At 40.6% G+C, this 14,843-nt stretch overlaps 1 protein-coding gene and 1 long non-coding RNA gene across 9 annotated transcripts in view; one reads left to right on the plus strand and one right to left on the minus strand.

Moving 5' to 3' along the window:
• TTC3 (tetratricopeptide repeat domain 3) overlaps window positions 1-14,843 on the minus strand; it is a 126,324-nt gene that overhangs the window by 4,669 nt on the left and 106,812 nt on the right. For all 8 annotated transcript variants that reach the window (XM_042954454.1, XM_042954453.1, XM_042954456.1 and 5 more), the window contains 8 exons: window positions 13,567-13,635; window positions 12,041-12,137; window positions 10,561-10,661; window positions 7,542-7,632; window positions 7,010-7,111; window positions 4,004-4,365; window positions 2,107-2,233; window positions 1,802-1,936 (listed from right to left, as the gene is read on the minus strand). In XM_042954454.1, the coding sequence (XP_042810388.1) occupies window positions 1,802-1,936; window positions 2,107-2,233; window positions 4,004-4,365; window positions 7,010-7,111; window positions 7,542-7,632; window positions 10,561-10,661; window positions 12,041-12,137; window positions 13,567-13,635 (1,084 nt within the window). The remainder of the gene's footprint in view (window positions 1-1,801; window positions 1,937-2,106; window positions 2,234-4,003; window positions 4,366-7,009; window positions 7,112-7,541; window positions 7,633-10,560; window positions 10,662-12,040; window positions 12,138-13,566; window positions 13,636-14,843) is intronic.
• Window positions 899-4,479, plus strand: LOC122229401. Its single transcript, XR_006206977.1, has 3 exons — window positions 899-1,020; window positions 2,131-2,180; window positions 4,132-4,479. It is a non-coding gene; the product is annotated as an uncharacterized LOC122229401 (long non-coding RNA).

Genomic DNA, 14,843 nt, shown 5'->3' on the forward strand with positions numbered 1-14,843 from the left:
CACGATGATCAAACTAAGTCCCAATTTGAATATATTTTTTTCTTGTAAGTCAACTTTTACAACTTTATTACTATCAACATCAACTGTGAAGCAGAAAGCCATCTCTCTGCAGAAGGTGACTGCCGTCTGTCTGGGGGTGGGGCTGTCCGTGAAGATGCTCTGAGGACCTGGTTGGAGGACCACACAGCCTGTGGCCAGTCAGGGACAGCCTGGGGAGAGGGAGGCACTCCAGCCAGGCCTTGCAGGAATGTTCTGCATGCTCATAAACTTTCTCATTGGAGTTAGACACTCTGGGAACTGAGTGTATGAGGTCTGGAAAATCTCCAACGAATAGTGGAAAATGAAAATGTATGGGAGGAATAAAAACAAGTTCACAAAAAGATTCACTGCTTAGTTCGTCAGCAAACTAGTACTCTGTCCAATCATGCATCACTGACTCCACTACGGGGCCAAAATCTATTGCAATTTTGATTTCATCTAAATTCTGATACCACAGTTGGACAAAAGGGAAAAAACATGCTTTGCATCAGAATTCAATCTGAAGCCCGTGGCCTTGAGCCACGGAGGTGATGGCGTCTCTTTCAACCACACGTTTGGTCCCTGGTACGCAGTCCCGGTGTCGGCTGGGTCTGTGTGGTGAGGATTAGGGAATTAAATGCTGCACACCCAGATCAAATGAGGGAATGCTGGCAAGCTGCCATCTGTGCCTCAGTTTCCTCATTACAAAGACAATTACAATGTCTTCTCAATTGAGATCATCGATGCCACAGTACTTTATAAAAAGATCTATATAAATGTAACATTCTAGAACATTTATTGTTCTAAAAGAACAATAAACATTTAAAATCTGTGTATCAAATTAAAGGCAAGTTCAGCCCTTTCCAGTGTCCTACCCACCCACACCCCCTCCAGGCACTCAAGGGGAGAGGGAAGGGAAGCAGCCAGACCCTCCTGGACACACAGCTTGACCCTGGTAATTCTAATGTAGCACTTCATCCAGATAGCAACTTCAACAAGCAGGTAAGAGCTAAGCTCACAGTGTTACTAAGTGACAAAACCAAGTCTGTGTGATTCCAAAGCCCGTGGTGACACGGCATAAAATGATTCAAAAATCATTTTCCCGAACTACTCAAAATATCACATGTGATATAAAAAATTAACTTGTACTTGACTGTCTGAAGGCCCAGTTTCCACAATGTGGCTGGAACTTTCTTGGGGTAGGCGCTTCTCCCAACAGGAGCCCCAGGTTCCCATAAAGGCAGAGATGGCCTTACTGGTCACAGACTGTCCTAATGGGAAACTCAAGTACATCTAAATTTGGTTTCTAATTTTTTTTTTCAGTAGGCTCCACGCCCAACGTGGAGCTCAAACTCATGACCTTGAGATCAAGAGTTACACACTCCCCTGACTGAGCCAGCCAGGCGTCCCAGGTTTCTAATTTTAAGATCAAATAAATTAGGTCTAGAAATGAAGAGAATGGGGCTAAAATTGTTAAATTTTGTCTCCCTCTTCTTCTTCATTAAAAAAAGAAACTGAGGGGCGCCTCGGTGGCTCAGTCGGTTGGGCGTCCGACTTCAGCTCAGGTCATGACCTCACAGTCTATGAGTTCGAGCCCCACATCGGGCTCTGGGCTGACAGCTCAGAGCCTGGAGCCTGTTTCGGATTCTGTGTCTCCCTCTCTCTCTGACCCTCCCCTGCTCATGCTCTGTCTCTCTCTGTCTCAAAAATAAATAATGTTAAAAAAAAAACAAAACAAAAAAACCCCAAAAAAACACAAACTGACCACACATACAATACTCACAGGGATATCTTCTGCCTTCTGTCCCTTGGTTTTGGGCAACGGTCCAGCAGTCAGGGAGGATGGGCCCTGGGAGGCAGTGGTCACAGTAGCAGCAGAGCTGGGCTCAGACAACCTCTTGTCCTTTCCTGAAGTTGGCTGCAGAGACAATGCGGGGAGTGAAGCAAGTTCAGTAATCCAAAAGCTTGCCCGTCTTCTGTCTTTATTGAAGTGTTCTCCACATTTTGGCTGGATGCATTTTTTTTTTTATAAATTCTTATTTTATAAATAAAGTGGACCATTTTATTGTATCTGGATGAAACACTGACCTTTTTCTTTTTCTGTTCATCTAGAATATGTTCTGTCACTCTTTGGACAATTTCATCAATACTCAATCCTGACAGTGAGTTCTTGTTCTTGTTTCGCACTTTTTTAATAAAACCAGCAAGCTCAGTGCTAAAAAGAGAAAGTGGACACAAATGACAAGAGAAACTCAAGGTTTTCTACTGTAAAGAAACACTGTGTGCCGATATTAACAGCTAAAAGAAACAAACCAAATACATAAAAACAAAATAAATTTGTAAATAATAGCAACGGTATATAAAAGCAGGGGAATCACTCTTTCCAAGCAGTTATGAAAATTCCGGTATTTCTAACTATTTATTTAACTAGAATGTCAAAGTAACAGTGTATCACTAGATCTACTTGAGATACCCATCTCTACCTAGAAACCTGACTTCCTACAGCCTGGGTATATTGTAGCTTTATGCTAAATCACTGACTGAGCAGACAACATTGGTTCTGACTTGAAATCAACAAAATCTCTTTCTACCCAAGAGGAAATTAGATTTGCTGACTGCCTTCTTTAAAAAAATCTGACAAGGTTTTCCAAGCCTGAATTTTTCACAAGTAGCAGTGGATGGAATTAAACCATTAATCAACAGGAACTTGTTATTTGTAGCACTAATCCCTCAAATGTTTTAACTTTCAGAAAATTAGGATGCATTTCTACTTGGTGGTGTAAACGCTCCCAAATTTAGTCAGGATTGCAAACAATTTATTTCTAAGGTACTTTGGCTAATTACAACTTGAGTATTTTTACAATTGGCATGGGAACTGCTATTGAGAGAACTTAAAATGTTTCTCAAACTTGGGCAGGGCTAAATATGCCCATGTGCACATACCTGTTTTCAAATAAGAAGGGCTCTGCCAACAGATGCAAAACATTAATTCTGCTCAATCATAATTTAACCACTACTTTGCTTCAACTGTGTAATTTCAAAACCTGTAACTAATATCAAAGACAGAAATAACATGGAACAGGGCACAGAGGGTCATCCAGGGATGTGCATTCCTCTTTTCCTAGCTGTATCCCAGAGACACTGCCTTTCCTTCTCTCCTGGCTGAGACAAGGAATACTTCTCCTCCTTCATACCAACCCAGACAGCAAGGCCAGAGGCTGGAGGTGGAAACACTGGCTGAGATAAAGCAGCGCTCCCCACCCTCAGAGGACCCTCTGTAACACACCCACAACCCTGATTCACTATCAGATTACATCTAGTCTTTCGGACCTCACACCTCTAACAAATCAGAGGCGTCGAGCAAGGTCTAAGTTGCTGCCACTTTCCTGGCTATGTGGTATTTCTTTGCCTAAATGATATAAAACTAGTGTTTTGCAGTTTTTTGTTTTTGTTTTTTAATGTTTATTTTGAGAGAGTGAGAGAAAAGACAGCAGGGGAGGGGCAGAGAGAAAGGGTGACAGAGAATCCCAAGCAGGCTCTGCAGCTGTCAGCACAGAGCCCGACATGAGGCTTGGACTCACGAACCGTGAGATCATGACCTGAGCTGAAACCAAGAGTCGGATGCTTAAGCAACTGAGCCACCCAGGTGCTTCTACAGTTTTATTTTCATTTAGGGGTTCCATAACTAGGACTAGAGCATGTTAATGATCTCATCAAAATCTAAGCAAATTGCTCTGGGTTCTGATGAGTATGGAATAACCAGTGTTCAGTGTTTTCAATCTAGATATGTGCATCAAAAGGTTGGTTTGAAAATGCTCACCTCCATGTTTACAAAAAAGGGAAGAAATGTAGCACCTGTCTTTTTGAATAAAACGATTATGGAGTTGTTTCCACCTCAGCCCTTAACTGGCCAAAATGTTATCTGATCAGGAAACCTCAGTTCATTAAGATATTTAACAGAGTCACAGACAATTTATAGCTGTACCTGTTGTAACATGGGAATACCACTGACAGGTGCTCAATAATACTATTGAACGGCTTTTTTGGAGACTGGCTTGACCGAGTAGCACGTCCTGGTAGTTTCTGATCAGCCACAAGGCTTTGTTTTGACAGAGTTTCCTGGCCCGTGCTCTTACACTCTGGCAGCTGGGTGACTCCAGGCTGACAGGAGAGCGATCCCGACAATGGAGGAGAGGAAGCCCCCACTGGGCCATCGCTGGCGGAGACCAGACTTGAATCCTTGGGACCTGCTGTTTGGTTTCCAGTCCCACGATCTGCAGAAGTGCTGGCAGCGGCAGTTCCGTGATCGTCATGGCTTGAAGACTCGGGAAGTAACTTAGGAGGAATCTGGGAAGAACACACCACAGTCGTTGGATCACTAAGAGAAACATCTGTGGACAAACACTGACGAATAAGCACGACTATAATAAACCTGGGTGCTCAAGTGCATGGGGAACTTGACTCCAATGAATTAAATGTTTTTGTTTTTAAAAAACTGCTGGTCGCCTTCACTTTAAAATGAGCTTCTCTGGGCTCTGCACTGCTGGCCTCCCTCTCCCTCTCTGGAGCTCCTTCTCAGCTCTCCCTGCAGTGCTTACACCTGTTTGTGCCTTAATGTGGACGCTCAGTTCCTTATGCTGTTGGGGGAGGGGGGTGCATCTCCAGCCCCTGCTACACCCTCTCCCCAGGACATTTCACACTCTCTTATGCCTCAGAGACTACGTGCTAGGTACTAATAACGCCCGCTTTTTACAAGATCCTAGTCTAGAATATTTGCCTGAGATCCAAACCTGCAAATTCAAACTCCCTTATTAGGCAAATCCACTGGGTGATTCCAAGGACACTTAAACTCAGTGTCTCCAAAAGCAGGCTCAGCTCCGTCTCTGACCCTGCTCTCCCTCCAACCCCACAACCACTCTCTGATCCATGACATGGCTGGTGACAGTGAGCCCCTCTGCCACTTCATACTGTGGGCAAGCTGACAGCCATCAGGAACAGCGCCAAGTCGTCCCCTTACTTGAAACCTGCATTGGGTTCTTAGTGACCTCAGGAAAAGTCAAACTGCTGAACACACCTTACAGAACAAAGTTCCCTTCGTTCTGGCCCTTGGGTACTTTTATAATATTTCTCACCAAAGCCCCCCTCTGTCATACTAAACTTCTGTTATATCCATGAAAGAAGTGTTCCCTATTTTCCTAGCCTCCAAATATGCTGTTTCTTCCATTTGAACACTCTGACCCTCCAAATATCACATCATCCACCCCTCCTTAAACACACACCCATGTCCTCCTTTTGCCTGGTTAATTCCTATTCCAGATCTCTGACTCACTGAGACCTCCAACAGGGAATCTTCTGCTGAGGTCTGGACCTCTTCGTTAGGTTAGTGCCTCCTAATTTATGCTGCTATAGCATTTTATGCTCCTATGAAAAACCTTGGCACACTTTACTTGTAATTATGGGCTTAACATCTCTCTTTTCCCAAACCCATATGTCCTTTGAGGGAAGAGACTGCATCCAATCTTCATCACCACTAAATACCCAATGAATGAATGGGGGAGAAATGACACACAAAGTTAATGGTTTTTAGGGTAATATTTATTTACTCAAGTGCCTGGCACCCTACAAGTTCCCAAGGTTTTGGGTATTAAAATTTTTTTGTGTGTTTATAAAATTACATAAGCTAGAACTAAAAGTTAGTAGTGAATATGCTGTTGAGATCTCACATTTTTTCCCCTTCCATGTCTGCCATGAAAGCTTGGAAACACTATAAATGATACGTGAGCTTTAATTCTACATAAAACTCTACTTCTTACTCAGTTCAATGGAGAAAAAAATGTTTTTCTATGGAGAGAAGAAACTTTGGAACTCAATAGAATATTTTACTCAGTTCAAGGTGGCTGACTTTTAACATTTTAAACACAGTTTTGGCAGACGAAACCACAAGTTGAATGCTTACTGTGCAAAGTACTGGCAAGCCAAAGCCTTTCGAGATCAGGCTCCTGTGTGCAGGGAGCCTGTCACCTCAGTTCAGGAGACTGAGCGCATGTGACAGAAGGGCTACGGGGTGAGGGGCAAATGAGGGCCGCCTTGACCAGGCTTTCAGGTACAGACACAATGCCAAGAGTGAGGCTAGTGCTCCAGGCTGGAGGACAGCTTAGGCAAAGGTCTAGCAGTAGCAGGAAGGTGCAAATCAGGAGCTAAGGAAAATAGTCTCCTTACAGCAGACTACTTCACAAACAGGTTTTAATGTTGTGCCAAAATATTCTGAAACCACCTCTAATCAACTCTTGAATAGAGTCCTTCTTTAAATTCTTACAGTCTGATCTCCTTTGGGCTTCAGCCATTTTAGTATTGGCTGAGCGTCTGCTCTGTGTCTAAAGAAGCAGTATGCACCCCAGAAGACAATAAAGTCATACCTGGTATAGCCATTTTTAAAGTCCACAATATCAAATTCATGTTTTTCTTTACTGTGCTGCATAGTTTAAAATATAAAGACAGGTTTGGCAGTCACTATTATTCAAAAGATTTTTTAGCAAATACCTCAAAATAGCAGTAAACTATGACAGACCTAACCAACAAAACCTTTGTATGTCTCTGTGTTTGATGAGGACACAGATCTGAATTTTGGTCTTATGCCCACAAGTATCCAGGAATAAGACTAACTCTGAGGTGGTGTCAGTAGAGAGAGCTGGTCTAAACCACAGGCACCTGCTCCTCTTAGATTATTCGTTCAAATGCAGAGAACATGCCAGCATCCAGAAAAGAAAGCAGATGTACCAGCCCTGTGTTCACTTCAGTCCTGTCCTTAGACACTGATGTAGAAAGACTCCTCTTCCATTTATGTAAGAATGTTTACTATCCAGCTTGAAATGTTAACCAGTAGCACCAATAATGAAAACATTAAGGCAATCTCTCAGAATACAAACAATAAAAAATTACTTGGGCCCAAATAAGGAAGAAATTGTGGTGACAGAAGCTGTGACAGACTTACTGTGCTACAGACAGGAAGTGAAAGGTCAGGAATCTGCACTCTAGAAAGTTCACTGAGCCGAGAGCCATTTTTAATTGCTTGAATTTGTTCTTCAAATTGAGACTGTAGGTAGAAGGAAAAGTGTTAAGTTTTTCTAATAAATTCCCAGGGAAATATCACAATTGTCAATTAATACTTTTTTCCTTACTATATATTTACAAATGGTCAACAATTTTCCAGGAAATATAACAGAGATGCAAGGTATCAGAACAATTATTTCTTGTAAGGAAAGAAACTCAAAATGAGACCTCATTAATCAGAATGTTCTAAAGCCTTATCAAATGGAACTTCTCTAATCTTATCAATTAAGGGCAGAGTTTAAGACAGTTAATTAAGAAAACAGTATTACTTTCAGGAAAAACTCTTCTTAATAATTACAATAAAAAATATATATTATCTTTAACAGCTCAAAAAAGAAAGAGTTTCAATGACACTAGCCTCTCCTGAGAACTATAATTATCTAGGTTTTGACAGAAAATATTTTGTAACTTACCTTTGCTTTCTCAATTTCTTTTCCAACTTTACAAAGAAATGATTCCCATGAATGTACATCAGACTCCGTATCAGGATATGCTGCAGAATCACTGAAAAAGCAGAGAACCATGAAACCATTTAATGTTTACTTTAGAAATGTTTTAAAAGTTAAAAGCACTGAAGTGTAAATGACAACATTTAAACACGACAGAAAGATGTATTTCACATGACCACACACACACACACCAAAACTTATTTTTAAATTATTTTATTTTATTTTACATTTATTTATTTTTGAGAGACAGAGCACAAGTGGGGAGGAGCAGAGAGAGAAGGTGACAGAATCTGAAGCAGGCTCCAGGCTCTGAGCTGTCAGCACAGAGCCTGCGGCGGAGTTTAAACTCATAAACAGTGAGATCATGACCTGAACCGAGTCAGATGCTTAACTGACTGAGCCACCCAGGCGCCCCTCCAAAACCTATTTTTAAAGAATTATGTATCTTATAGACTCACCACTAGAAACAATTTAGGAAATATTAATTGTTTAACCCAAACCCCTAAGCTGGTGGACAGAGAGCAAACATTCTCCTTAATTTTAATTTCTTTCCCTAAATTTGAAGATTTGACCATTTTTCACTTATTTGTGTTTAACATCAAAGGGTGTTTTTACACTAAAAAAAATTATAAGGCAGCCTGGAACACTTGAAACATTCCAATAAAACCCACATCGTTATTGTAAAATAAAGAGTAGGGCCTGACACACTGGTAAGTTATACCTCCACACCTTTATTGAAAGTGACAAACAAGCTTTCCAACTCCTAACTGGGAAGATCAATAACACTATGAATTTGTGATTGTGTCAGCTCTCTTTACACATCTTTTTTTTTTTTGTTTATTTATTAATTTTGAGAGACTGAGAGTGAGCACACACACGTGAGTCGGGGAGGGGCAGAGAGAGAGGGAGAGAGAGAGAGAATGCCAAGCAGGATCTGTGCTGTTGATGGGGAGCCTGATGCGGGGCTCGATCTCACGAACCTTGAATCTTTTTAAAAAAAAATTTTTTTTTAACGTTTATTTATTTTTGAGACAGAGAGAGACAGAGCATGAACAGGGGAGGGTCAGAGAGAGAGGGAGACACAGAATCTGAAACAGGCTCCAGGCTCTGAGCTGTCAGCACAGAGCCCGACGTGGGGCTTGAACTCATGAACCGCGAGATCATGACCTGAGCCGAAGTTGGACGTTTAACCGACTGAGCCACCCAGGTGCCCCACAAACCTTGAATATTGACCTGAGTTGAAACCAAGAGCCAGACACTTAACTGACTGAGCACCCAGTTTTCTTTACACATCTTAAAGAAAACCCAGAACATTTCCTTTTACATCTTTTCTCTTTTGCTATCCTTTGGTGGAATGGGAGAGTTAGCAGGGCATCCCTAAGAAAGAAGCTACGTGTCCTATGAGATTTAATAAGGAAGTCGACACTGTCAGATGACAGGAGGTCTGAGATCTCTGTTTCTCAGAGGCACCACAGTGCACGAAGTCAAACACTGGCCTTTCAGAGCCCCTGGGCCTCCACTTCAGCTGCACTAGTCTTATAACCCGAATCAGCGTCTTAGTTTTCCTCTCATTAGAAAGGTTTTCTCATGTGAAAAAAACTAAATCTTGAAAAATGAAGAAATAACAACACATCCAAACTTTTCCCCGTGACCCACAGAACCTGTGGCTCAACACCGAGGGTTTGAAATGTAAGGCAAAAAGCACAGGGAAGGATGAAAAACCTGACTGTGGAATGATAAAAAGACCAGATGAAAAATAATCCCTTGTGTGAAAATCCACACAGAATAGTGCTAGAGACTAGACTGAGGAAGACCCTCTAGAATTCCCAGGTAAACCTTATTCCAAAATCAAAGCTAAACCAACAAAAACAGGTAAAGATTATGAGAGTTGAAAAAATGACCATAGGTGAGTATCTTCTGAAGTGACATTTCCATACTCTATCATTAAGACTGTTAAGTGATTGTTCTTACAGAAGGTAATTGTTTAAAAAGCTTGAAGATGTGATCTTCACTCCAGAAATTTATTGCATGGAAATGATTAATAACGTGCATAAAAATGCGGCTACAAGGAAACTCACTGAAATGCAGCTTTTCTTAACAGAGTGTGCAAAGAACCCAACTATGCACCACCACAGTGGGGTTTAATAAATCATGACACATTTGTATGCTAGAATACTATCCAACTTTTCAAAATTAGGTTAGAGAAATGTCATTATTGATACGAAAGGAAGTTTCCTTCACATCACTTAGTAAAAAAAAAAAAAAAAAAAATATATATATATATATACATATATATATATTTATAAAATTTTCTTTTTTTCAGATACTTAATGGTTTCTTCTAAAATACTAATTAGTTACACATTAATTAAGAATTATCGGGGCGCCTGGGTGGCTCAGTCAGTTAAGCGTCCGACTTCAGCTCAGGTCACGATCTCACGGTCCGTGAGTTCGAGCCCCGCGTCGGGCTCTGGGCTGATGGCTCAGAGCCTGGAGCCTGCCCCCGATTCTGTGTCTCCCTCTCTCTCTGCTCCTCCCCTGTTCATGCTCTGTCTCTCTCTGTCTCAAAAATAAATAAAAAAACGTTAAGAATTATGGGTAATCAGGGAGTTTGGGTGGCTCAACAGGTTAAGCATCCGACTCGATTTTGGCTCAGGTCATGATCTCATGGTTCGTGGGACTAAACCCTACATCAGGCTCTGTGCTGACAATGAGGAGCCTGCTTGGGGTTCTCTCTCTCCCTCTGTTCCTCCCCTACTCTGTCTCTCAAAAATAAATAAATAAACATTAAAAAAAGAATTATGGATAATCGTTATCAGTTTGGTTTGTATATTTTGATTTTTCTACAACTGAACATGTATTGATGTATAACTATTAAAAATAAAATGGTCCTGAATAATGTAATGACTTTTTTGTCAAATCAGCTCTAATGTGGATTTCCTACACGACATGCTGGGAAGCACACCCGTGACACCACACAGTACCTGCTCAGGAGCTTCAGGTACTTCAGATATGCTTCTGCTTGTGATTCCATGATCTGTAATTTGTACACTTCTGTCTCCTTCCAGTTTTCAAGCACAGATACCTACCATTAGATTAGATAACAATGAAGTATTTTCAAACAGTGAAACTGAAACTATCTTAAGGTTGTTAAAACATAAACATTCTAAGCCACTTTCAAGTTTCTCCTTAAATGACAGATGATGACAGAAGCACTAGAACTTGCTTATGTGGTAATTCACAAAAGTCAACATGAATTAATTCAAAGTTTTGGATTTGAAAACAGAATAACATAATGACAGGAAAATTATTTTACCTTACAGAGTACTTTTCTCAGATACTAAACTTTCCACATGGCTTACTGCTTAAGCCATGTACAAACACAGAGCCAGGTTCCCTGCATGTATATGCCTGATGAGCATTATCTGTGGTCCTGTCCCTGGTAAGCAGAGGGCCAGGGGCCTGCACAATTACCCCCAGGCTGCACGCTATCAAATTTAAAGGCCTCAGAGAAGCTGTTCTCAGTATGAGCTTCAAAAGCCTCTGGGGAATGTTTTTTGGTTTTCCCACAAGCCTATGGGCCATTTTTGTAAGAGGCACTGCGAGAAATATAGAACTGCTTTCTTTTAATACAGGTGTCAGTAACCTTCACAGGGCCCACCAGGCAGAAGGGCTGGCCAAATCGTGGTAAATGGGACCTGACCAAGCTCATAAATATACATGCAGGCATAGGACTCATAAAATATAGGCACTTGAGCTTTTCTTTCCCCATCCTTTCCTTAGGAGCAGCTGCATAGTCAATATTTAATCAGAAGTCCCATGTCTGTGGACTATATAAGCGAAGTCTTTTTTTTTTTTTAATTTCCCAGAATAATCATAGATATATATACCAACAAGTAGTATTTCTTCTCAATTGAGAAAACAAAGACAACCATGTTTTGGGAACTCAATAAAATACAGCCAGAGGTCATTATTTTGATTTTTGTCTCAGTAGTATCTCAAATAGTATGTGGACATTGGTATATATTCTTCTGAGGAAAGAAGAGAGCATATTCTTTTTTTTTTTGAGAGTATATTCTTAATGAGTGGATTATTTTCAAGTTCCTCTTCTAGTAGTGACTATTATGGTTGGCTACTTCATGGCACACCACTTGATTACAGATGATGAAGCCATTCTAAGGTACAGCATGGAAAACGACTGAATTATAAAAATAAGGAAAGCAGACTGCAAAATGTGGTGTTCACTTTGAGTACAGCTATGTAATATCATGTAAGCACAAGGGTAAAACATTAAAAAGTGACATGCATGGAAAAAAGTAGCTATTTCTGGGATGTAGGACTCTGGGTGAGAGGCTATCCGTCAGACTCCACACTTTTCAGCAATGTTGTTATGCCTCACATGCAGTTAAACACAAAGCAAACAATCTCGCCACATCTGTCCGTCACCAAGTGTCCCAGGCTCACCTCTGCAGCCACTGCTCTTTGAAGACTCTCTTCATAATTCTCTTTCCCTTTCTTTATGCACTCTTCTATTTTCATTTTCTCATTTGTAAATGTATCACTGCAAATGTTAATGAGAAAAAACTTCTTGAAAAAGAAAAAAACAGTGAGATAACTAAAGGCTTAAGCCAGGTTAGCTTTGAAATCATGACACAGAAAGACTCACATAACTTCTTAGTGTCTGACACACAGATTCACTCATATGTGCTTTTTGCACTTCACAAATGATCAAAGGAACATGTAAGATTTAAAAGTTGAGTGTTTGGTGGAAATGCTGAGAAGCTGGTTCATCACTTTTACCAGGGCAGGTGGACTACAACGTATCTGGCTACAGAACATCCCTCATGCTTCCAGTCAGGAAATTCTATTTTGACACACATTATATGACAAAGAAATCATCCAAAGGAAAAAAGTGATCTCTACAAAGTAATCACGGCAATATGTGTATAAGGGCTTAAAAAAAAAAAAGGCCATGAATCATGATGCGAATGGAAATGTCTATGCGAAACAATATTCAACGAAAAATGCAGAACACAACTGCTTCACTAATGAATATATTGACTACCCGTAGGTAAAAACATTATATCCATTAACAAAGCTTAAAACTTTTTATAGGTTCATAATAAAAATCTGTCATCTTTAATAAACTTAAAATTGTAGAACCACCACCATAATAAAGTTGAGATTGTTATCTTAAGTAACACAAAAGAAAAGTTTTAAAAACACATTTTTAGGGGCGCCTGGGTGGCTCAGTTGGTTAAGCATCTGACCCTTGATTTTGGCTCAGGTCATGATCTTGTTGTCCATGAGACTGAACCCCACGTCAGGCTCAGTGCAGAGTGAGGAGCCTATTGGGACTTTCTTTCTCTTTCTCTCTCTCCCCCTCTCCCTATCCCCCATCCCAACTCAGGAGCACGTGTGTTCTCTGTTAAAATAAATAAATAAACTTGAAAAATAAAATCTTAAAAAAAAATCCACATTTTTAGTTTCAGGAGACTTCAAAGGAAAAGAACAGTTAATCAACAATAATAAATTCAGGATTAAAAAAAAATTTTTTTTAATTGTTTATTTTTTGAGAGACACAGAGCATGAGTGGGGGAGGGGCAGAGAGCAGGAGACACAGAATCTGAAGCAGGCTCCAGGCTCTGAGCCATCAGCACAGAGCCCGACTCAAGGCTCGAACCCATGAACAGGTGTCCCAGTAGGACACCTAACTGACTGAGCCACCCAGGCACCCCGAATAAAATTCAGGATTTTTATACTGACAATGTAAAATAAAAGTAGTAGGAACATCATAAAATAAAAATACTCAAAGAATAATTTTATTTAAACCTTAATTTAAAGAATAAAATAGAAACAGAAATAAAAGAGACACATAATTATTTAAAAGAAACAGACAAGCCACAATAGATTTAGAAGCCTAGTGTGCTGGTGCCTCTGGGTATTAAAAGTATAAGATAATAGTAAAAGCAAACATAAACTTAATTTGCCTGATTTCGAGGGACTGATCCAGAAGTAATTCATGTTCCTTATCCTTTCCATCATTTTTCTGGGTATATCTATGGAAGAAAATCACCAAATTTTAATTAATTTTCAAGGATATTTAAAAACACAATCCCACATAGTAAATTCTACTTACTTTGATGCAAACATTTCTTGATTTTGTAAACTTCTACATTTTGATTTAATTTCTATTATCTTCTAAATAGGCAAAGAATCTGGGTCATTTTCCTTTTACACCTAAAGGACAGAAATCTTGTCTTCACCCTAGGTCATATGCTTGCAGTGTAGACAACACCTTATCTCCGTTCACTTCAAGGAGCACTTCCAGGTGATTCCACATGACCCAGAGGAGCATCGGTGTTGTCTATCATCATCAGTATAACCAGTGGCTCTCATTCAAAATGAAAACAGCCTTCTCATCTTTAAAATAGGACTTACAGGGGTGCCTGGGTGGCTCATTTGATTAAACATCCGACTTGCCGCTCGGGTCAAGATCTTGTAGTTCATGAGTTTGAGCCCTGTGTCAGGCTCTGCGCTGACAGCTCAGAACCTGGAGTCTGCTGTGGATTGTGAGTCTCCCTCTCTCTGCCCCTCCCCCACTTGCGCGAGCTCTCTCTCTCTCAAAAAGAAATACAGCCTAGTTAACACACACACATATCCAGTCTAACACCCTGCAAAACGAAGTGTATATATCTTTCTAAAACTTTTTAATTTTTTAAAAATGTTTACTTCTGAGACAGAGACACTGCACGAGTACGAGAGGGGCAGGGAGACAGGGAGATACAGAATCTGAAGGAGGCTCCAGGCTCTGAGCTCAGCACAGAGACTGATGCAGGGCTCAAACTCATGAACTGTGAGATCATCACCTGAACTGAAGCTGGACACCCAACTGACTGAGCCAGGCACCCCGAATTTTTTTTTAAAGCTTATTTTTGAGAGAGAGAGAGAGAATGAATGAACGAGTGGGGGAGGGGCAGAGAGAGGGAGACAAAGAATCCAAAGCAGGCTTCAGGCTCTGAGCTGTCAGCACAGAGCCCAACACAGGGCTCAAACTCATGAACTGGGAGAACGTGACTTGAGGCAAAGTCAGAGGCTTAACCTACTGAACCACCCACGTGCCCCAACCAACTTGAACTAAAATAATAACTAAAAAGTATCCCAGCAAGATCAAATTTCAAGGGTGGGTGCTTGGGGAGGGGATCTGCATATGAAAAGACCTGAACTGGCATGCCAGAATGTAAACCTAAGGTATTTTGATTACAAA

This window comes from Panthera leo, chromosome C2, assembly GCF_018350215.1.
Source record: "Panthera leo isolate Ple1 chromosome C2, P.leo_Ple1_pat1.1, whole genome shotgun sequence".
Lineage (NCBI taxonomy): Eukaryota > Metazoa > Chordata > Mammalia > Carnivora > Felidae > Panthera > Panthera leo.